Below are 24,498 nucleotides of genomic sequence, written 5' to 3' on the forward strand. Positions count from 1 at the left end.
ATTTATCAACCCAAGCTTCTAGTTTACATAAATCATCCTGTAATATAAAATTGTCCTCCTCTGTATTGATTACCCTGCAGAGTTTAGTGTCATCTGCAAATATTGAAATTCTACTCTGAATGCCCCCTACAAGGTCATTAATAAATATGTTAAAAAGAAGAGGGCCCAATACTGACCCCTGTGGTACCCCACTGCTAACCGCTACCCAGTCTCAGTGTGCTCCATTAATAGCCACCCTTTGTTTCCTATCCCTGAGCCAGCTCTCAACCCACTTGCACATATTTTCCCCTATCCCCATTATTCTCATTTTATGTATCAACCTTTTGTGTGGCACCGTATCAAAAGCTTTTGAAAAGTCCATATAGACTACATCCACTGGGTTCCCTTGGTCCAATCCAGAACTTACCTCTTCATAGAAACTGATCAAATTAGTCTGATATGAACGGTCCCTAGTAAACCCGTGCTGATACTGGGTCATGAGGTTATTCCTCTTCAGATACTCCAGTATAGCGTCCCTTAGAATGCCCTCCAGGATTTTACCCACAGTAGAGGTTAAGCTTACTGGCCTATAATTTCTGAGTTCAGTTTTTGTTCCCTTTTTGAATATTGGCACCACATTTGCTATACGCCAGTCCTGTGGCACAGACCCTGTTATTATGGAGTCTTTAAAGATTAAAAATAATGGTCTATCAATGATTGTACTTAATTCCTGCAGTACTCGAGGGTGTATCCCATCCGGGCCCGGAGATTTGTCAATTTTAGTGATTTTTAGACGCCGCCGCACTTCCTGCTGGGCTAAGCAGGTGACATTTAATTGGGAATTTTTATCACTAGACATTTTGTCTGCCATGGGATTTTCTTGTGTAAATACTGATGAAAAAAAGTCATTTAGCATATTGGCTTTTTCCTCATCCTCATCCACCATCTCACCCAGACTATTTTTAAGGGGGCCAACACTATCATTTTTTAGTTTCTTACTATTTATGTAGTTAAAGAATATTTTAGGATTATTTTTACTCTCTCTGGCAATGAGTCTCTCTGTCTCAATCTTTGCTGCCTTGATTTGCTTTTTACAGAATTTATTTAATTTTCTGTATTTATTTAATGCCTCCTCACTACCTACTTCCTTTAATTCTCTAAATGCTTTCTTTTTGTCACTTATTGCGCCCCTTACAGCTCTATTTAGCCATATTGGTTTCCTCCTATTTCTAGTATGTTTATTCCCATACGGTATATACTGTGCACAGGTCCTATCAAGGATGCTAATAAATGTCTCCCATTTTCTTTGTGTATTTTTGTGTCTCAGGATATCGTCCCAGTTAATTGCACCAAGATCCTCTCTCATCCGTTGGAAATTTGCCCTCCTGAAGTTTAGTGTCCTTGTAACCCCTCTACTACACATCTTTTTAAAGGATACATGAAAACTTATTATTTTGTGATCGCTATTTCCCAAGTGACCCCCAACCCTTATATTTGCTATGCGGTCTGGCCTGTTGGTTAATATTAGGTCTAGCAGTGCCCCCCTTCTTGTTGGGTCCTGAACCAGTTGTGAAAGGTAATTGTCTCTCATAGTTGTCAAAAACCGATTACCTTTGCTGGAACTGCAGGTTTCTGTTCCCCAATCTATTTCAGGGTAGTTGAAGTCCCCCATAATAATGACTTCTCCTTGAGTCGCATCTTCATCTATTTGCTTTACGAGGATATTCTCCATTGCTTCCATTATTTTTGGAGATTTATAACAAACCCCTATCAGTAATTTATTATTTTTTCCCCCTCCCCTTATCTCCACCCACAGGGATTCTACATTTTCATTAAATTCACCAATATTATCGCGCAGGATGGGTTTTAAGGACGATTTTACATACAGACACACCCCTCCCCCTCGCTTATCTGTACGGTCATTTCTGAACAGGCTATAGCCCTGCAAGTTAACAGCCCAGTCATGGCTCTCATCCAGCCACGTTTCAGATATCCCCACCATGTCATAATTATGCTCCAACAACATTAGTTCTAATTCATCCATTTTGTTGGCGAGGCTTCTGGCATTAGTATACATGCACTTGATGTTCCTCTCTGTACCTCTATTTTTTCTTAAATTATTAACTGTTCTAACCCCACCCCCCATGCCACCGCCACCCTCATCCTCCTTATTTGTGCCCATGTCTCTATCTGCACTATCTTCCCCTCCTATAAATTGAATACCCTCCCCCCCAATTCCTAGTTTAAACACTCCTCCAACCTTCTAGCCATTCTCTCCCCCAGCACAGCTGCACCCTCCCCATTGAGGTGCAGCCCGTCCCTAGCGTAGAGCCTGTAGCCAACTGAGAAGTCGGCCCAGTTCTGCAGGAACCCAAACCCCTCTTTCCTACACCAATTCTTGAGCCACTTATTAACCTCCCTAATCTCCCGTTGCCTCTATGACGTGGCACGTGGTACCGGCAGTATTTCGGAAAATACCACGTTGGAGGTCCTTGCTTTCAGCTTGCAGCCTAATTCCCTGAAATCATCTTTAAGGACCTTCCACCTACCTCTAACTTGGTCATTAGTGCCAATGTGCACCATGACCGCTGGGTCCTCACCAGCCCCTCCCAATAATCTGTCCACCCGATCAGCGATGTGTCGGACTCGAGCGCCAGGTTGGCAGCACACCGTTCGACGATCCCTGTCTTTGTGACAGATTGCCCTATCTGTTCCCCTTATAATTGAGTCGCCCACTACCAGCACCTGTCTGGCCTGCCCTGCTCTCCTATTTTCCTCTAGTGATAATCTCCTGCTGATAAAAAACTGATTTTATAACAACTACAAGCAAGCAGCCTAGAAAGTGACACATTGCTGCAATCAGGGTTTCTGCCCCTATATTATACTGTTCTTAGATGAGAAAGAAAAATGAAGAAACGGGAGAACACGGATTGTAGATGTTTCAAACAACTGGTAAATTTTATTGAGCCTCAAAAATTAGTTTAAAAGTGTTAAAAAGACAGACAATAAAGTGACACCCTTAAGCCACAATAGGACCTATATCATATGTGTCTATATAGATGTATAACGATGGGAGGGAGAGTGCTCCCCTGGTACAAGTCTAAAAAAGTGCCCAAATTCAATAAATGTCCTCTGTTGTGAATTCTGTGGCAGAGCTCCCTCCTGTGGTCACAAGTGGTACTTCGGCTGATTCTCTCTGTGAGCTTCTGTTGGTGGAGGGAAGTGGTACTGCGGCTTCTGAGTTTCCTCCCTCAGGTGATCTGGTGAGGTCGTTAGGTGCTTCTCTACTTAACTCCACCTAATGCTTTGATCCTGGCTTCCTGTCAATGTTCCAGTGTTGGACTTGCTTTTCCCTGGATCATTCCTGTGGCCTGCTGCTCTGCATAGCTAAGTTTTTCTTTGCTATTTGTTTGCTATTTTTTCTGTCCAGCTTGTCTAATTTGTTGCTGGAAGCTCTGGGACGCAAAGGGTGTACCTCCGTGCCGTTAGTTCGGTACGGAGGGTCTTTTTGCCCCCTTTGCGTGGTGTTCTTTAGGGTTTTGTGTAGACCGCAAAGTTACCTTTTCTATCCTCGATCTGTTAAGAAAGTCGGGCCTCACTTTGGTGAATCTATTTCATCTCTACGTTTGTCTTTTCATCTTAACTCACAGTCATTATATGTGGGGGGCTGCCTTTTCCTTTGGGGTATTTCTCTGAGGCAAGGTAGGCTTATTTTCTATCTTCAGGCTAGTTAGTTTCTCAGGCTGTGCCGAGTTGCATAGGCAGAGTTAGGCGCAATCCACGGCTGCGTCTAGTGTTGTTTGGAGAGGATTAGGGATTGCGGTCTGCAGAGTTCCCACGTTTCAGAGCTCGTTCTATGATTTTGGGTTATTGTCAGATCACTGTATGTGCTCTGACCGCTATGTCCATTGTAGTACTGAATTGCCTTTCATAACAGTACAGGAAGCCCAAAGTACTAATGATTCTCAATAGAGGGAAAAAAGAAGTTCTGAGACCATTTTTTTTTCTTTGCACTGTGTTTTGCCTTTTTTTTCCCCTAGACATTTGGGTGGTTCAGTACACAGGTGTAGCGATGGACATTAGAAGTCTGTCTTCATTTGTGGATCAGCTCTCGGCAAGAGTACAAAAGATTCAAGACACTATTGATCAGAAAGCTATGTTGGAACCAAGAATTCCTATTCCTGATTTGTTTTTTGGAGATAGAACTAAGTTTCTGAGTTTCAAAAATAATTGTAAATTATTTCTGGCCTTGAAACCTCGCTCCTCTGGTGATCCAGTTCAACAGGTTTTGATTGTTATTTCTTTTTTGCGCGGCGACCCTCAGGACTGGGCATTTTCTCTTGCGCCAGGAGATCCTGCATTGAGTAATATCGATGCGTTTTTCCTGGCGCTCGGATTGCTGTACGATGAACCTAATTCAGTGGATCAGGCAGAGAAAAATTTGCTGGCTCTTTGTCAGGGTCAGGATGAGATAGAGGTATATTGTCAGAAATTTAGAAAGTGGTCCATGCTCACTCAATGGAATGAATAGCTGGCAGCTATGTTCAGAAAGGGTCTCTCTGAAGCCCTTAAGGATGTCATGGTGGGATTCCCTATGCCTGCTGGTTTGAATGAGTCTATGTCTTTGGCCATTCAGATCGGTCGACGCTTGCGTGAGCGTAAATCTGTGCACCATTTGGCGGTATTACCTGAGCTTAAACCTGAGCCTATGCAGTGCGATAGGACTTTGACCAGAGTTAAACGGCAAGAACACAGACGTCTGAATGGGCTGTGTTTCTACTGTGGTGATTCCACTCATGCTATCTCTGATTGTCCTAAGCGCACTAAGCGGTTCGCTAGGTCTGCCACCATTGGTACAGTACAGTCAAAATTTCTTCTGTCCGTTACCTTGATCTGCTCTTTGTCATCGTATTCTGTCATGGCATTTGTGGATTCAGGCGCTGCCCTGAATTTGATGGACTTGGAGTATGCTAAGCGTTGTGGGTTTCTCTTAGAGCCCTTGCAGTGTCCTATTCTATTGAGAGGAATTGATGCCACGCCTTTGGCCAAGAATAAGCCTCAATACTGGAACCAGCTGACCATGTGCATGGCTCCTGCACATCAGGAGGTTATTCGCTTTCTGGTGTTGCATAATCTGCATGATGTGGTCGTGTTGGGGTTGCCATGGCTACAAGCCCATAATCCAGTATTAAATTGGAAATCCATGTCGGTGTCCAGCTGGGGTTGTCAGTGGGTACATGGTGATGTTCCATTTCTGTCAATTTCGTCATCCACCCCTTCTGAGGTTCCAGAGTTCTTGTCTGATTACCGGGATGTATTTGATGAGCCCAAGTCCGATGCCCTACCTCCGCATAGGGATTGTGATTGTGCTATCAATTTGATTCCTGGTAGTAAATTCCCAAAAGGTCGACTGTTTAATTTTTCAGTGCCTGAGCACGCCGCTATGCGCAGTTATGTGAAGGAATCCCTGGAGAAGGGGCATATTCGCCCGTCATCGTCACCATTAGGAGCAGGGTTCTTTTTTGTAGCCAAGAAGGATGGTTCGCTGAGACCTTGTATAGATTACCGCCTTCTAAATAAGATCACGGTTAAATTTCAGTACCCCTTGCCATTGTTATCTGATTTGTTTGCTCGGATTAAGGGGGCTAGTTGGTTCACCAAGATAGATCTTCGTGGTGCGTATAATCTGGTGCGAATCAGGCGAGGAGATGAATGGAAAACTGCATTTAATACGCCCGAGGGTCATTTTGAGTATCTAGTGATGCCATTCGGACTTGCCAATGCTCCATCAGTGTTTCAGTCCTTTATGCATGACATCTTCCGAGAGTACCTGGATAAATTCCTGATTGTGTACTTGGATGACATTTTGATCTTCTCAGATGATTGGGAGTCTCATGTGAAGCAGGTCAGAACAGTTTTTCAGGTCCTGCGTGCTAATTCTTTGTTTGTGAAGGGATCAAAGTGTCTCTTTGGTGTGCAGAAGGTTTCATTTTTGGGGTTCATCATTTCCCCTTCTATTATCGAGATGGATCCTGTTAAGGTCCAAGCCATCCATGATTGGACTCAGCCGACATCTCTGAAAAGTCTGCAAAAGTTCCTGGGCTTTGCTAATTTTTATCGTCGCTTCATCTGCAATTTTTCTAGTATTGCCAAACCATTGACCGATTTGACCAAGAAGGGTGCTGATTTGGTCAATTGGTCTTCTGCTGCTGTGGAAGCTTTTCAAGAGTTGAAGCGTCGTTTTTCTTCTGCCCCTGTGTTGTGTCAACCAGATGTTTCTCTTCCGTTCCAGGTCGAGGTTGATGCTTCTGAGATTGGAGCAGGGGCTGTTTTGTCGCAGAGAGGTTCTGATTGCTCAGTGATGAAACCATGCGCTTTTTTTTCCAGGAAGTTTTCGCCTGCTGAGCGAAATTATGATGTGGGCAACCGAGAGTTGCTGGCCATGAAGTGGGCATTCGAGGAGTGGCGTCATTGGCTTGAAGGAGCTAAGCATCGCGTGGTGGTATTGACTGATCATAAGAACTTGACTTATCTTGAGTCTGCTAAGCGGTTGAATCCTAGACAGGCTCGTTGGTCGCTGTTTTTTGCCCATTTTGACTTTGTGATTTCGTACCTTCCGGGCTCTAAAAATGTGAAGGCGGATGCTCTGTCTAGGAGTTTTGTGCCCGACTCTCCGGGTTTGTCTGAGCCGGCGGGTATCCTCAAGGAAGGAGTAATTGTGTCTGCCATCTCCCCTGATTTGCGGCGGGTGCTGCAAAAATTTCAGGCTAATAAACCTGATCGTTGTCCAGCGGAGAGACTGTTTGTCCCTGATAGGTGGACCAATAAAGTTATCTCTGAGGTTCATTGTTCGGTGTTGGCTGGTCATCCTGGAATCTTTGGTACCAGAGAGTTGGTGGCTAGATCCTTTTGGTGGCCGTCTCTGTCGCGGGATGTGCGTGTTTTTGTGCAGTCCTGTGGGATTTGTGCTCGGGCTAAGCCCTGCTGTTCTCGTGCCAGTGGGTTGCTTTTGCCCTTGCCGGTCCCGAAGAGGCCTTGGACACATATCTCTATGGATTTTATTTCTGATCTTCCTGTTTCTCAAAAGATGTCAGTCATTTGGGTGGTCTGTGATCGCTTTTCTAAGATGGTCCATCTGGTACCCTTGTCTAAATTGCCTTCCTCCTCTGATTTGGTGCCATTGTTCTTCCAGCATGTGGTTCGTTTACATGGCATTCCAGAGAATATCGTTTCTGACAGAGGTTCCCAGTTTGTTTCAAGGTTTTGGCGAGCCTTTTGTGGTAGTATGGGCATTGACTTGTCTTTTTCCTCGGCTTTCCATCCTCAGACTAATGGCCAGACCGAACGAACCAATCAGACCTTGGAAACATATCTGAGATGCTTTGTTTCTGCTGATCAGGATGACTGGGTGTCTGTTGTGAATTCTGTGGCTGAGTTCACTTCTGTGGTCACAAGTGGTATTGCAGTCTCTGGGCTTCCTCCCTCAGGTGTTTTGGTGAGCTCGTTGGCTGCCTTGCTATTTAGCTCCACCTGAGTCTGTCTTCCTTGCTCCTTGTCAATGTTCCAGTGTTGGATCTGAGCTTCTGCATCTTTCCTTGGGCCTGCTGCTCTGCTAGATAAGTGCTTCTAGTTTGTTTTCTGTTTTTTTCTGTCCAGCTTGCTATTAACTTTTGCTGGAAGCTCTGAGAAGCAAAGGGGTGCACCGCCGTGCTGTTAGTTCGGCACGGTGGGTCTTTTTGCCCCTTTGCGTGGTTTTCGTTTTAGGGTTTTTTGTAGACTGCATAGTTCTCTTTGCTATCCTCGCTCTGTCTGGAATATCGGGCCTCACTTTGCTGAATCTATTTCATTCCTACGTTTGTCTTTTCATCTTGCTAACAGTCATTATATGTGGGGGGCTGCCTATTCCTTTGGGGTATTTCTCTGAGGTAAGTCAGGCTTGTATTTCTATCTTCAGGCTAGTCAGCTCCTCAGGTAGTGCCGAGTTGCATAGGTAGTGATAGGCGCAATCCACTGCTGCTTATAGTTGTGTGAGGATAGATCAGGTACTGCAGTCTACAGAGATTCCACGTCTCAGAGCTCGTCCTATTGTTTTTGGTTATTGCCAGATCTCTGTATGTGCGCTGATTACTGCACGCTGTGTTGCCTGATTGCCAGCCATAACAGTACAAGGAGCCACACCAATGATTCCCAATAGAGGGAAAAAAGAAATCCTGACATCATTTTTTTTTCTTAGCTCTGTCTTCAGTCTTTTTTTTCCCCTAGACATTAGAGTGCTTCAGGACACAGCTGTGGACATGGATATTCAGGCTCTGTGCTCCTCAATGGATAATCTCGTTGTAAATGTACAAAAGATTCAAGATACTATTGATCAGAAATCGATGCTAGAACCAAGAATTCCGATTCCTGATTTGTTTTTTGGTGACAGAACTAAGTTCCTGAGCTTCAGAAATAATTGTAAGCTATTTTTGGCCTTGAAACCTCATTCTTCTGGTAATCCTATTCAACAGGTTTTGATTATTATTTCTTTTTTGCGCGGCGACCCACAGGACTGGGCGTTTTCTCTTGCACCAGGAGATTCTGCATTGAGTAATGTTGATGCATTTTTCCAGGCGCTGGGATTGCTTTACGATGAGCCTAATTCAGTGGATCAGGCTGAGAAAAATCTGCTGGCTTTATGCCAGGGTCAGGATGATGTAGAAGTATATTGTCAGAAATTTAGGAAGTGGTCAGTACTCACTCTGTGGAATGAATCTGCACTAGCGGCTTTGTTCAGAAAGGGTCTCTCTGAAGCTCTTAAGGATGTAATGGTGGGATTTCCTATGCCTGCTGGTTTGAATGAGTCTATGTCCTTGGCCATTCAGATCGGTCGTCGCTTGCGCGAGCGTAAATCTGTGCACCATCTGGCGGTATTGTCTGAGAGTAAACCTGAGCCTATGCAGTGCGACAGGACTATGACTAAAGTAGAACGGCAAGAACACAGACGTCTGAACAGACTGTGTTTCTATTGTGGTGATTCTACTCATGCTATTTCTAATTGTCCTAAACGCACTAGGCGGTTCGATAGCTCTGCCGTTATTGGTACTGTACAGTCCAAATTCCTTTTGTCCATTACCTTAATGTGCTCTTTGTCATCGTATTCTGTCATGGCGTTTGTGGATTCAGGCGCTGCCCTGAATCTGATGGATTTGGATTATGCTAAACGTTGTGGATTTTTCTTGGAGCCTTTGCGGTGTCCTATTCCGTTGAGAGGAATTGATGCTACACCTTTGGCCAAGAATAAGCCTCAGTACTGGGCCCAGCTGACCATGTGCATGGCTCCTGCACATCAGGAAGTTATTCGCTTTCTGGTACTGCATAATTTGCATGATGTGGTCGTGTTGGGGTTGCCATGGCTACAAACCCATAATCCAGTATTGGATTGGAACTCTATGTCGGTAACCAGCTGGGGTTGTCAGGGAGTACATGGTGATGTTCCATTTTTGTCTATTTCGTCATCCATTCCTTCTGACATCCCAGAGTTCTTGTCGGACTTTCAGGATGTATTTGAAGAGTCCAAGTCTGATGCCCTACCTCCGCATAGGAATTGTGATTGTGCTATCGATTTGATTCCTGGTAGTAAATTCCCTAAGGGTCGTTTATTTAATTTGTCCGTACCTGAACACACCGCTATGCGCAGTTATGTGAAGGAGTCCCTGGAGAAGGGACATATTCGCCCATCGTCGTCACCATTGGGAGCAGGGTTCTTTTTTGTAGCCAAAAAGGATGGTTCGCTAAGACCGTGTATTGATTACCGCCTTCTTAATAAGATCACTGTTAAGTTTCAGTATCCCTTGCCATTGATTTCTGACTTGTTTGCTCGGATTAAGGGGGCTAGTTGGTTTACTAAGATTGATCTTCGTGGTGCGTATAATCTGGTGAGAATCAGGCAGGGAGATGAATGGAAAACGGCATTTAATACGCCCGAGGGTCATTTTGAGTATCTGGTGATGCCGTTCGGACTTGCCAATGCTCCATCTGTTTTTCAGTCTTTTATGCATGACATTTTCCGTGAGTATCTGGATAAATTCTTGATTGTTTACTTGGATGACATTTTGATCTTCTCAGATGATTGGGAGTCTCATGTGAAGCAAGTCAGAATGGTTTTCCAGGTACTGCGTGCTAATTTCTTGTTCGTGAAGGGATCAAAGTGTCTCTTCGGTGTGCAGAAAGTTTCATTTTTGAGGTTCATCTTTTCCCCTTCTACTATCGAGATGGATCCGGTTAAGGTTCAGGCCATCCAGGATTGGACTCAGCCGACATCTCTAAAAAGTCTGCAGAAATTCCTGGGATTTGCTAATTTTTATCGTCGCTTCATCTGTAATTTTTCTAGCATTGCCAGACCATTGACCGATTTGACCAAGAAGGGTGCTGATTTGGTTAGTTGGTCTTCTGCTGCCGTGGAAGCTTTTCAGGAGTTGAAGCGTCGTTTTTGCTGTGCCCCTGTGTTGTGTCAACCTGATGTTTCTCTTCCGTTCCAGGTCGAGGTTGATGCTTCTGAGATTGGTGCAGGGGCGGTTTTGTCACAGAGAGGTTCTGGTTGCTCAGTGTTCAAACCATGTGCTTTCTTTTCCAGGAAATTTTCTGCTGCTGAGCGTAATTATGATGTGGGCAACCGAGAGTTGCTGGCCATGAAGTGGGCATTCGAGGAGTGGCGTCATTGGCTTGAGGGTGCTAAGCATCGCGTGATGGTATTGACTGATCATAAGAACCTTACTTATCTTGAGTCTGCCAAGCGCTTGAATCCTAGACAGGCCCGTTGGTCGTTATTTTTTGCTCGTTTTGATTTTGTGATTTCATACCTTCCGGGCTCTAAAAATGTGAAGGCGGATGCTCTGTCTAGGAGTTTTGTGCCCGACTCTCCGGGGTTATCTGAGCCGGCGAGTATCCTCAAGGAAGGAGTCATTGTGTCTGCCATCTCCCCTGATTTGCGGAGAGTGTTGCAGAAATTTCAGGCTAATAAACCTGATCGTTGTCCGGCCGAGAAACTGTTCGTCCCTGATAGGTGGACTAGTAAAGTTATCTCTGAACTTCATTGTTCGGTGCTGGCCGGTCATCCAGGAATCTTTGGTACCAGGGAGTTGGTTGCTAGATCCTTCTGGTGGCCATCTCTGTCACGGGATGTGCGTGCTTTTGTGCAGTCCTGTGGAATTTGTGCTAGGGCTAAGCCCTGCTGTTCACGTGCCAGTGGGTTGCTTTTGCCCTTGCCGGTCCCGAAGAGGCCTTGGACACATATTTCGATGGATTTCATTTCTGACCTTCCCGTTTCTCAAAAAATGTCGGTCATTTGGGTGGTCTGTGATCGCTTTTCTAAAATGGTCCATCTGGTGCCCTTGGTTAAATTGCCTTCCTCCTCTGATTTGGTGCCTTTGTTCTTCCAGCATGTGGTTCGTTTACATGGCATTCCTGAGAATATTGTTTCTGACAGAGGTTCCCAGTTTGTCTCGAGGTTCTGGCGAGCCTTTTGTGGTAGGATGGGCATTGACCTATCTTTCTCCTCGGCCTTCCATCCTCAGACTAATGGCCAGACCGAACGAACCAATCAGACCTTGGAAACATATATGAGATGTTTTGTTTCCGCTGACCAGGATGATTGGGTGTCATTTTTGCCGTTGGCTGAGTTCGCCCTTAATAATCGGGCCAGCTCGGCTACCTTGGTCTCTCCATTTTTCTGCAATTCTGGGTTCCATCCTCGTTTCTCTTCAGGACAGGTTGAGTCTTCGGACTGTCCTGGTGTGGATTCTGTGGTGGACAGGTTGCAGCAGATCTGGACTCAGGTAGTGGACAATTTGACCTTGTCCCAGGAGAAGGCTCAGCTTTTCGCTAATCGCAGACGCCGTGTGGGACCCCGACTTCGTGTTGGGGATCTGGTTTGGTTATCTTCTCGTCATATTCCTATGAAGGTTTCCTCTCCTAAATTTAAACCTCGTTTTATTGGTCCGTATAGGATTTCTGAGATTCTCAATCCGGTGTCTTTTCGTCTGACCCTCCCAGACTCCTTTTCCATACATAATGTATTCCATAGGTCGTTGTTGAGGAGATACGTGGCACCTATGGTTCCATCTGTGGAGCCTCCTGCCCCTGTTTTGGTGGAGGGGGAATTGGAGTATATTGTGGAGAAGATTTTGGATTCTCGTGTCTCTAGACGGAAACTCCAGTATCTGGTCAAATGGAAGGGTTATGCTCAGGAAGATAATTCCTGGGTTTTTGCCTCTGATGTCCATGCCCCAGATCTTGTTCGTGCCTTTCATGTGGCTCATCCTGGTCGGCCTGGGGGTTCTGGTGAGGGTTCGGTGACCCCTCCTCAAGGGGGGGGTACTGTTGTGAATTCTGTGGCTGAGTTCACTTCTGTGGTCACAAGTGGTATTGCAGTCTCTGGGCTTCCTCCCTCAGGTGTTTTGGTGAGCTCGTTGGCTGCCTTGCTATTTAGCTCCACCTGAGTCTGTCTTCCTTGCTCCTTGTCAATGTTCCAGTGTTGGATCTGAGCTTCTGCATCTTTCCTTGGGCCTGCTGCTCTGCTAGATAAGTGCTTCTAGTTTGTTTTCTGTTTTTTTCTGTCCAGCTTGCTATTAACTTTTGCTGGAAGCTCTGAGAAGCAAAGGGGTGCACCGCCGTGCTGTTAGTTCGGCACGGTGGGTCTTTTTGCCCCTTTGCGTGGTTTTCGTTTTAGGGTTTTTTGTAGACTGCATAGTTCTCTTTGCTATCCTCGCTCTGTCTGGAATATCGGGCCTCACTTTGCTGAATCTATTTCATTCCTACGTTTGTCTTTTCATCTTGCTAACAGTCATTATATGTGGGGGGCTGCCTATTCCTTTGGGGTATTTCTCTGAGGTAAGTCAGGCTTGTATTTCTATCTTCAGGCTAGTCAGCTCCTCAGGCAGTGCCGAGTTGCATAGGTAGTGATAGGCGCAATCCACTGCTGCTTATAGTTGTGTGAGGATAGATCAGGTACTGCAGTCTACAGAGATTCCACGTCTCAGAGCTCGTCCTATTGTTTTTGGTTATTGCCAGATCTCTGTATGTGCGCTGATTACTGCACGCTGTGTTGCCTGATTGCCAGCCATAACAGGTGTCCTTTTTGCCTTTGGCTGAGTTCGCCCTTAATAATCGGGCCAGCTCGGCTACCTTGGTTTCGCCATTTTTCTGCAATTCTGGGTTCCATCCTCGTTTCTCTTCAGGACAGGTTGAGTCTTCGGACTGTCCTGGTGTGGATACTATGGTGGACAGGTTGCAGCAGATTTGGACTCATGTAGTGGACAATTTGACCTTGTCCCAGGAGAAGGTTCAACGTTTCGCTAATCGCAGACGCCGTGTGGGTCCCCGACTTCGTGTTGGGGATCTGGTTTGGTTATCTTCTCGTCATATTCCTATGAAGGTTTCCTCTCCTAAGTTTAAACCTCGTTTCATTGGTCCGTATAGGATTTCTGAGGTTCTTAATCCTGTGTCTTTTCGTCTGACCCTTCCAGATTCTTTTTCCATACATAACGTATTCCATAGGTCATTGTTGCGGAGATACGTGGCACCTATGGTTCCATCTGTTGATCCTCCTGCCCCGGTTTTGGTGGAGGGGGAATTGGAGTATATTGTGGAGAAGATTTTGGATTCTCGTGTTTCTAGACGGAAACTCCAGTATCTGGTTAAATGGAAGGGTTATGCTCAGGAAGATAATTCCTGGGTTTTTGCCTCTGATGTCCATGCTCCCGATCTTGTTCGTGCCTTTCATGTGGCTCATCCTGGTCGGCCTGGGGGCTCTGGTGAGGGTTCGGTGACCCCTCCTCAAGGGGGGGGTACTGTTGTGAATTCTGTGGCAGAGCTCCCTCCTGTGGTCACAAGTGGTACTTCGGCTGATTCTCTCTGTGAGCTTCTGTTGGTGGAGGGAAGTGGTACTGCGGCTTCTGAGTTTCCTCCCTCAGGTGATCTGGTGAGGTCGTTAGGTGCTTCTCTACTTAACTCCACCTAATGCTTTGATCCTGGCTTCCTGTCAATGTTCCAGTGTTGGACTTGCTTTTCCCTGGATCATTCCTGTGGCCTGCTGCTCTGCATAGCTAAGTTCTTCTTTGCTATTTGTTTGCTATTTTTTCTGTCCAGCTTGTCTAATTTGTTGCTGGAAGCTCTGGGACGCAAAGGGTGTACCTCCGTGCCGTTAGTTCGGTACGGAGGGTCTTTTTGCCCCCTTTGCGTGGTGTTCTTTAGGGTTTTGTGTAGACCGCAAAGTTACCTTTTCTATCCTCGATCTGTTAAGAAAGTCGGGCCTCACTTTGCTGAATCTATTTCATCTCTACGTTTGTCTTTTCATCTTAACTCACAGTCATTATATGTGGGGGGCTGCCTTTTCCTTTGGGGTATTTCTCTGAGGCAAGGTAGGCTTATTTTCTATCTTCAGGCTAGTTAGTTTCTCAGGCTGTGCCGAGTTGCATAGGCAGAGTTAGGCGCAATCCACGGCTGCCTCTAGTGTTGTTTGGAGAGGATTAGGGATTGCGGTCTGCAGAGTTCCCACGTCTCAGAGCTCGTTCTATGATTTTGGGTTATTGTCAGATCACTGTATGTGCTCTGACCGCTATGTCCATTGTAGTACTGAATTGCCTTTCATAACAGTCCTCTGTTCAGTAAGGGTAACATATAGGGTAAGTTTAACGTCTCCTATATAATAGACGCACCTTAGTCACTGTCCAGAGGGGCAGAACAAACCTTTCTAATACATAGTTTGAATAAATAAATCGTAGTCACTATATTAATAAATGAAAGGTATCTTACCCACACACAAAAGAGGGAGGCTCGAGTAGTCACCAGAAAATGGAAACTACCCCAACGCGCTTTTCACGTATTCAGTACATACAGCTTTCTCAAGGGGAAGTTATGTGGCGTTATGTGCCAGGACCTTTTTGTAACAGGGTAACAGGACACATGGAAAACCATGTGATCGGGTACCATCCAATGAGACTACAGTGTGTCTGCGCGTGCGCACCTCGCCAGCTGCGTCACCCACGTTTTTTGTGAACAGTCACACCTAGGTGGTGTCCCTTGTCACAATTTACATGCAACCAGGTTTTTGTTTGTCCTTAGATTAGCAAAGACCTGGTGACAGATTTTCTTTAAAACTGATCTTGGAGGATTTGATTTGATGTTTTTTGAGTCCTTCGAGCCACTACAGATACCTCCATTTCCCATAGTTTTTTTTTACAAAAGTTAAGCTGTTATATAATTTTTCTTTAAACAAGGGGTTTTTTTTTAATTGAAAATGTGGATGATGAGCTTACTTTATGTCTTTATATCCTGCAGGTGCTGAAAGGTGCTGCCACCTGTTTTTATGCTTTCATTGGTTTTGACATAATAGCTACAACAGGGGAAGAGGCAAAGAGTCCTAATACTTCCATTCCATATGCCATAACTGCTTCCTTGGTCACCTGCCTAACAGCATATGTATCTGTAAGTGGTCCTGATTTATAATCCATATTATAAACTCCTGTTATTGTTCCATCAAGTGCAGAACGTATTTGGCTCTAAGCAAATATCTGTATCTGGACAGAAAACTACCAGATGTAATATATGCAAAGTATATTACAATGGAAACAGCAAAAATGTCATGTATTCTGTGCTAGAAGAAACGGCCCCAAAATTGCATGAACTATAATGTGCAACTGTAGTTACTTGAAGCATGTGCGAACCAATGCAGAATATTAAGAGGGCCCCCGAGTATTGTTCTTAAAAAGTGTTGGTCTTGTCATATTGGTCAAAGGCACCTATTGACCCCTGTAGGCTCCAGAGCCCGGGGGCAACTGCAGCTCCTGCACCCATTGTAGATTTGCCCCTGGTGCAGTGGGTATGAATGACAATACCTGCTGCTACTTTGTCAGTTCAGTACTGTTTTAGCATATAGCATGGTGGAGATCCAAGTCACTAGTCCCAAAAATGCACCTATATATCGGCTAAAATTCATGCCATTTAAGTTATACATAGTATAGTATTTATCATTAATGAGAGACTAGTGATTTTACAAAGTCTTTTTACACAAAACCTTTCACACATAAATCATTACACACCTGCCTGATCACACTAAATCTGAAAAAAGATGGCGCAGCTGCTCACATCCCCCACAACAAGTTAAACTGCAGTCTAATATGTCCAAAAATTATCCCGATTCTCATGCTTTGCAATTTTCCATCCACCATTTTTGAAGGACAGTCTCACTTCACCAGCAATCTGCTAGCACTATATATGCTGGTACTTCCTTTCCTTTATTCATTGTCCAATGGCTTGTCTGCCCAGAACAGAAGGTTCACCTCCGGCATGTCAGTATGCAGTTTGTTTTATATCATTTTGTTGTGGAAGAATAAGCTACGTATGAAGGTAATATTAAGAAATTTGGCACATGATCAGTTATACACTTCTTTACCTAACTTTTTTTGCTGTTTGTCTTTTAGGTGAGTGTAATCTTAACATTAATGGTCCCATACAATATGATAGATTCAGAATCACCACTGATGGAGATGTTTGTAGCACATGGATTTTATGCAGCTAAGTTTATTGTGGCCATTGGATCTGTAGCCGGGCTCACCGTCAGCTTGTTTGGTTCTCTATTCCCAATGCCCAGAGTGATCTATGCAATGTCTGGTGATGGGTTGTTGTTCAGGTTAGTATTGCTTGTTGGAATTACAAAGACCGTCTGCTCGCAATGAACCTGTTTTTGATTTTCCTTACTTGTTTTTGCAGGTTTTTATCCCATGTCAGCTCATACACAGAGACACCAGTTGTCGCTTGTATTGTCTCTGGGTTTTTGGCCGCCCTGCTGTCTCTACTGGTCAGTCTTCGTGATCTAATAGAAATGATGTCTATTGGAACTCTTTTAGCCTACACCCTGGTATCTGTGTGTGTCTTGCTATTGCGTTACCAGCCTGAGAGCGACATTGATGGTTTTGTTAAATTTCTTTCTCAAGAGCATACTAAGAAAAAAGAAGGAATCATCGCTGATTGTGAGAAAGAAATTTGTTCTCCTATGAGTGATGGCGAAGAATTCAGTGGTCCAGCCACAAACACATGCGGGGCGAAGAATCTACCATCACTTGGAGACAATGAAATGCTCATTGGTAAATCTGATAAATCTAACTACAATGTTAACCATCCAAACTATGGAACAGTTGACATGACATCAGGCATAGAGGCAGATGGTTCTGAAAACATTTACCTTTTCAAGTTGAAGAAATTTATAGGTCCACGATACTATACCATGAGAATACGGCTTGGCTTACCTGGAAAAATGGATCGCCCGACGCTTGCCACAGGTCGCACAGTAACCATCTGTGTCATGCTCCTTTTCATCTTGATATTCATCTTCTGCTCCTTTATAATATTTGCTGCAGACTATGTTTATGACCAGGAGTGGTGGGCAGTCCTGTTGGTTGTTTTGATGGTACTGTTGATCTGTGCTTTGGTTTTTGTTATCCTGCAACAACCGGAGAACCCTAAAAAATTGCCTTACATGGCACCCTGCGTTCCTTTTGTTCCTGCATTTGCCATGCTAGTCAACATTTATCTTATGCTGAAATTGTCATCCATTACGTGGATCCGATTTGCTGTCTGGTGCTTTGTAGGTAAGTTGTGAACATCACCAAAAGGTGGAATCTTTATACATATAGCAAATACAAACTAGCAAACAATTTAGACACCACTATAGGGAAACTGTAACAGGTATAAGTCTGCAAGTCTGTTTATAAGCAGCAATCATTTAAAATTCACTTATATACATGGTGCTGCAAACTCTTAAAATGATACCTGGTGTAATGAAATCCAATCCCCTAAAGCAGAGGTCCCCAACTCCAGTCCTCAAGGCCCACCAACAGGTCATGTTTTCAGGATTTCCTTTGCATTGCACAGGTGATGCAATTATTACCTGGGCAAGACTAAGGAAATCCTGAAAACATGACCTGTTGGTGGGCCTTGAGGACTGGAGTTGGGGACCTCTGCCCTAAAGGACCCAACTTTTTAGCAAAAGTTGGGTCTAAACAAACAAGTTGTCGGATCTCAGCCCACCTCACTGTGAAAGAGTGAGATCTTGCAAGCTATCTCAAAATCTCTCTATTTCCAAGAATTCAGCGCTGTAACATTATTTATGAAGCGCTTAGCGAATCGTGTAACTGCTCTAATTATGTTACCGTACCGTAACTACTTTGTAAAGTATACAGCAATGGGTTAGTGAAAAGTGGTAGCTCTGTGTGGGGGCTATGAGTGCCATCATACTGTGTGGAGGAGATGTGGGGGCTGTGGGTGCCATCATACTGTGTGGAGGAGATGTGGGGCTATCATACTATGTGGGTGCTGTGGTGGAATCATACTGTGAAAGGTGTGTTGCTTTGGGGGCATCATATTGTGTGGGGGCTGTGGGGCTATCATACTGTGTGGGGGCATTGAGGCAACATCCTTAACTTGCTGGGAACACTATGGGGTCATCATATTTTGTGTGTGTGGGGGGGGGGGGACCCTAGGAATATCATAGTGTGTGTGGGAGGAGCATTTTTATTAAAATCAAACTCTATGGCGGTTATGAAAGGGGTATTGTATGGGTGAGGGAATTCTATAGAGGCAAAATTACTGTGTAAGTGCCGCAATACATGTCCCTCTCCCTGACTCTAAAAGGCCTCCCCGGAGCACGAGCATATCAGTAACTCAAAACTGAAAATAAAGATTTATCAGTATAACTGCGCCAACCTGACACTGTTTGCAGGTTACTCTGCACAATCCTGCTGACAGGTTACCTTTAAATGAAACTTGTCAAGTCCTTAAAACCTATTTATATGCAGATATAGGATTAATTTACAGGTAAAAATCATTTAAATCCTATGTAGCCGCCTCTCTAGATATAAAAGAGATAAAAGGGAGAAACTGTATTCTCCCTGTAGCTGCTTGCTTTCAGTCATGGGGATGGTGCAGGGAGCGGTTACAGTCATCGCTCACTATATAGTGAGCACGCCGATATCACTCCCGGCATATTGATTGACAGCCTGTTCCATACACAGCCACAAATTTCATTTTCTCCTTGTATCCACTGCTCCAGTAACCAGCTATATAGGAATGAAACACTATATACTTGTCCTCATATCTGTCATGTTTCTGGCCATGGCAGCACTCATTGCATAGTGCATGTGTAAGCAGAGTTTAGGAATAGAAAGTAAAGGTTTCTGAACTGGAAACACATCAGATAACACGTATACAATAGGTGCAGGTGTATCCTCCTCTGTGTAGAGCAGTTGGCAGTACATACAGGGAATATATATCTGTTGTGTATCTTCTCTACCAAACATACTAGTTACTACTGCCTCACTATATAACCTCATGCAGAGCCAAATATCAAGCTCGCTGTCAGAATTACCTTCCTTTTCTTTTTCTTATCTCATACCCCAGGGTACATTGTAAAGGGCATGACGATCTCCTTTAAATCTATGCCACAATGTTCACAGGTGTGCGAAGCAATAAAATATGCAGTTCTGCCAACATTTCATCTCTTTAGTCTACGGCTTACCGCTGTGCATAATGAATTCTGCATCTATAATGTTACATAAAAGTGTAATGTACATAAAAGGCAATTAATACATTATTATTTTCAGTGACTAATATTTCCGTCAGATCGTTTGGTTATAAAGACCCATCAAACAGAGACCATCAGAGCAGATAGTTGCAATTTTAATTGGACTTTCACAGGACAGCACTCACCATGACTCGGACAAGATAGAGCCTCATTAAATTTCTATGAACAGAACTTTGCTCACATGCCATCTGGTACGGCTAGACCCGAGGCTTCTCTCACATCAAGAGATTTCTCTATCACTCATCATGCATATTTAATATGTGAGGCTGAAAGCGATAAAATAATTTAGCATCTCAATCAACGTATTATTTTCATGACGTGGCCAATTTCATGATAGGACTGTGTCATCAACAGTCAAAGATAGGTTCTCCTAAAGCAAAACGCTCTTCATCACTATGTAGGGAAACATGAGACGGGAAAAGGGACATGGTAGGTTCTTCAGGTTAATTTGCCCTTGTATTTTCACAGTTTAGAATTTGGATATTGTCCAAGAGCTCATTAATTTAAGATGTATGTAGCAACAGGACACCTAAGGAATTTATTCTCATGTGATAACATCTAATGGCAGGCGGTGGAACATGGTGCTCACAATGAAAGTGTCTTTACTAGGACAGCAGTCATGACCCATTTCAGTTCTGAGACTCTCTATATTGCATGTATGTAAGACATGATTAGAATAAACCGAATAATTAGAAAATGATGAATTACCTCTCAAATGGTTGGACACCATGAGATAGAAGAGAATTTGGTTTCCAGAAATAATGCCACTTACGTCTATGGGCTGCGTCTAGCATTATAGCTTAGCTCCATTCATGTAAATGGGATTGTTCTGAAATACCAAACAACCCACTGAAAAAAGTGAGGAAGTTTCTGGAAAAAAAATCAGACTAACCAATTTAAGTATTTTAACCACTATCATTGTTAAACTTTTAAAGTGCACTTGTGATTTCTGATCACTTGTAGGTAAAACAATGTTGGTACAGGAATAGAATTACAGAATTATAAATTCTCAGCAGTATTTGTTTGAGGTAGTGACACATATTAAAGAGTATTTGTATTTTGATTTTTTTCATCATTGCACAGTAATGTTAATTTTTTATTTAATTTACCTTTATCTGAAATTTGAGTGAGTTTCCCTGATTCTCAGTAAACGTATAGTATTACAAATGAGCAGATCTGACAAGATTAGGATTCCTCAAATTTCACTGGGAAGTTCAAGTCACAGCAAATTTATTCTCCGCAAACTGACTGTCCCTTATTATGCTAAAAAGATCCTAAACCATAATATATAGAATAAAATCAATCAATACTCACCTCGCTACTCACCTCAGCTGCTCTCTGTCCCCGGATGGTCCTCTGCACCTCTTCTTATAATCCACTGAAACCACAGGCAGCTTCAAGGTAGGCCAGGACTTTTGGCCGAGACTAGGCCCATAATGTCCCTACCCAATGATACCCCTGCAGCCTAGAGTTCCCATTGTAAGGTCGCGGTGCACATCCTAACGTCACAATGTCGCCACAATCATACAACATGCATGAGCAGAGACGTACCGGGCCTGGTTATGGTTGAGATATCTCATATCTGGGATTTAACTCATGGTGGTGGTAAGAAGTGGCGCCAAGGGCCTATGGGGAAGAGCATGCAGCAGATGTGAACAGGTGGTGAGAGTATGGTGAGTATTACTTTATTTACCTTTTTTTTATCACCCTCTATGGTTCAGCAAAATGGTGGTCATCCAGCTGCTAACTTACTGAATTTGCGTTGAGCAAAGTACACAAAATCTGCATTCTGGAGAATACAGATCTTTTATAAATTTTGAATAGAATTCAATCCTACTCAAATAAATTTGCCAGTGGTGCATAGTGCCTGTGTCATTTCACAAGCTCTACGCACTCACTACTTTAGGGTATGTGCACACAATGCGGAAAACGCTGCGGATCCGCAGTGTTTCCGCAGCTGCGAGTCTGCAGCATTTTCCCATGAGTTTACAGTTCAGTGTGAACCTATGGGAAGCAAAAAACGCTGTGCACATGCTGCGGAAAAAAACTTACATTCCGCAGCATGTCACTTCTTTATGCGGATTCCGCAGCGGTTTTACAGCTGCTCCTACAGAAAACCGCAGTTGTAAAGCCGCAGTGAAATCCGCAGAAAAACCGCGGTAAATCCACGATAAATCTCCAGCAAAAACGCCGCGTTTTTGCCCTGCATGTTTATCAAATCCGCTGCGGAAAAATCCGCAGTGGACCAGAATACGTGTGCACATAGCCTTACACTTACTGAGAGTGTCGACTAGTAGTAAAGATGTCGCCATCTCAGCACAAACCCGTCTGCCTTTAGTTTGGAATTTCACACAGATAAGGATGGAATTGTCTAATGTAGATACTAATTAGAAATGTTCATTTATTGAAATAATAATAATCTTTATTTTTGTATAGCGCTAACTTTTTCCGCAGCGCTTTACAGTTTGCACACATTAACATCGCGGTCCCCATTTGGGCTCACAATCTAAATTCCCTATCAGTATTTCTTTGGGAGGAAACCGGAGAACCCGGAGGAAACCCACGCAAACACGGGGAGAATATACAAACTCCTTGCAGATGTTGTGATTTCACAGTAATGCTCGATAATGGAAAATGAAAATGCAATTACTCTTGTTCCTCATAAATATTTTAAAAGGGGGTAAAAGTTTGAGTTTAATTACAATATTTATGATAATGAAATAATGTGGAATATGAAAGGAGAATGAGAAAGAACACAACATGGTTTCTTGACAATTTAATCTGCTTGTAGGTAATATCATTCTCACTCTTTAATTATCATTGTTTTGATATCTTCTTTATTATTATCTATCTGTGTTTTCGTAGGTTTGTTGATATATTTTGGTTATGGCATGTGGAACAGCACCTTGGAAATTAGTGCAAGAGAGGAGGTTCTCCATCAGAGCACGTACCAGAGATATGATGTTGATGACACCTTTTCAGTGGACGATGGCCTCTCCTATCCTCCCGAAGAAGAAGAAAAATCCCAGGACTGGGGAAGTGCAGATACCAAAGGCTACTACTATCAGCAGTCAGGAGAGGCACAGGACAGCAACCGGACAAACAGCAGGTCCAAAACTAAAGGAAAACATAAACAGGACTTTGATGCTTTGATTGCCAATGAGGAGCTAGACTATCCGGAATAACAATCACACATTATGATTGTGAACAACCTCAACTGTGGCCTAAAACGCAACAACTTCACAGGCCCTGTATGTGGATGCTCTTCTCTCTCACACAGTGTACTGCTTACTAAGTTGTAAACAAGTGTGTCATGTTTTGCTGATTTTCCTTTTCATACATATTTGACTGAAATTATCTTGGTATGTTTTATTAAATTATAATGAGCATAGTCCAAAACAATACAGAGTAAAATGTTTCTTTTCTTTCTCTTGGTTTAAGATGGAGTTGAAATACCTGATTACAGTTGGCAGTTCTTGGACTTTCCTATTTATATAGAATTTATATATTTATAAATAAAATGTTTATTGCGATTTTGGGAAAGGAGCAGAGAATGTTCAGAGGGTGATTAGGTGAATTAGGGAGGATTAATAAAGTTGATATTCTAAAACCAAAGTAAGAGGATGCGCTGAGGTGTAACGTGACACAGAATTTTTATTGTACTTAGATAAGATAAGATAGTATCTAGGAGTTCAAATGGGAAAAAGTTATATGTATACGGTAGGAAAATTATGCAGGAAATCATGAGCAGTATATGAAGAAGTTTGGCAAAGGTAGAAATAGCTGGGAAATTCCACTTGTTAAATATGTAATGGGTTTGTAATTCGAGTGGAAAATATCCTTTCATAGTTATTATAGAAATAAACCATAAAAAACACAGCTATACTGTGTAAACTCATCACAATACAGTCGACATTGATGTCACAGAATAAATATGAGGTTATACTGTAAGGACAGTTGCATTATTCTTATGGAAGAGGGATTATTTGTCAATAGTGTCTGGCCTCTGGAATTACCAGTGTTTGCAATATAGGATGTAGTGGCCAAAGAACCTACAAGTAGAATAAAGATGCAGTGATAACTTTAGCTACTTGACAAAGATATTTAATAGTAAAATGAATCCATAAAGGATGGAAGGAAATCACTAGTAGATTAAACAAGCTTCCCCATGAAGATTTGAATCTGTGTACATGTGCGTGCGTGTGTTAATATACTACCGCCGCTGTCTCCGGTATCCAGCGATGTTCTGCTCCTCTTCTCAGTTACGTCCCTTCTCTTCAGGCTAGCCGCCTCACTCTATGACCTATGCATGAGCTGAAAATCTCTTTTACAATGTAAGTCTATGGAGCTTTGTTTTGACGCTCAATAGACTTACATGGTAAAAAGTTACATAGAGCGCAATGTTACCCAGAGAGTCTGGAGAGTGGTGACATCACTGAGAAGAGGAGCAGAATGGACACTGGAGAAGACTGCGGTTGGGGAGTATGACATATATTTTAACACATGCACACACTACACTACATTCACATATACACACATTTATTAAAATAAATCTTCATGGGAGGGTTTGACTAAGAGTAACCTCACCCTGAAAGTCAGGGCCCTTGTTTTTTGAAGGATTTGCACTTAAATGTGGGGAGTAGTGTAACTTAGTAATAGGCCATGGGTATTTTGGCAATTCTCTAATGCCCTAATGACAGATAAAATAGACATAATGAATAAGACAGAATTAAGCCATCTGTGCCAAACATTTTGGAGAAAAATGAATATATAATGATTACATTATAAACCAACAATTCTACTTAAATTATATTGTCAAAATTGCTTGTACATAGCTAAGTATGTAGAGTATTGGAGGCAATGGCTATGCCTGCGCGGCTCTATGATTACACTCGGCTGCTTCT

The 24,498-nt window shown here is 43.2% G+C and overlaps 1 protein-coding gene across 1 annotated transcript in view; it reads left to right on the top strand.

The window, feature by feature from the left end:
• Positions 1 to 22,996, top strand: part of SLC7A14 (solute carrier family 7 member 14) — a 233,143-nt gene extending 210,147 nt beyond the window's left edge. Inside the window, exons 5-8 of the mRNA XM_069727336.1 lie at positions 15,295 to 15,441; positions 16,437 to 16,645; positions 16,726 to 17,603; positions 22,460 to 22,996. Coding sequence (XP_069583437.1) covers positions 15,295 to 15,441; positions 16,437 to 16,645; positions 16,726 to 17,603; positions 22,460 to 22,779 — 1,554 coding nt within the window. The 3' untranslated portion in view covers positions 22,780 to 22,996. The remainder of the gene's footprint in view (positions 1 to 15,294; positions 15,442 to 16,436; positions 16,646 to 16,725; positions 17,604 to 22,459) is intronic.
• Positions 22,997 to 24,498: the final 1,502 nt, after the last annotated feature.

Source organism: Ranitomeya imitator, chromosome 5 (genome assembly GCF_032444005.1).
Source record: "Ranitomeya imitator isolate aRanImi1 chromosome 5, aRanImi1.pri, whole genome shotgun sequence".
NCBI classification, from domain to species: domain Eukaryota; kingdom Metazoa; phylum Chordata; class Amphibia; order Anura; family Dendrobatidae; genus Ranitomeya; species Ranitomeya imitator.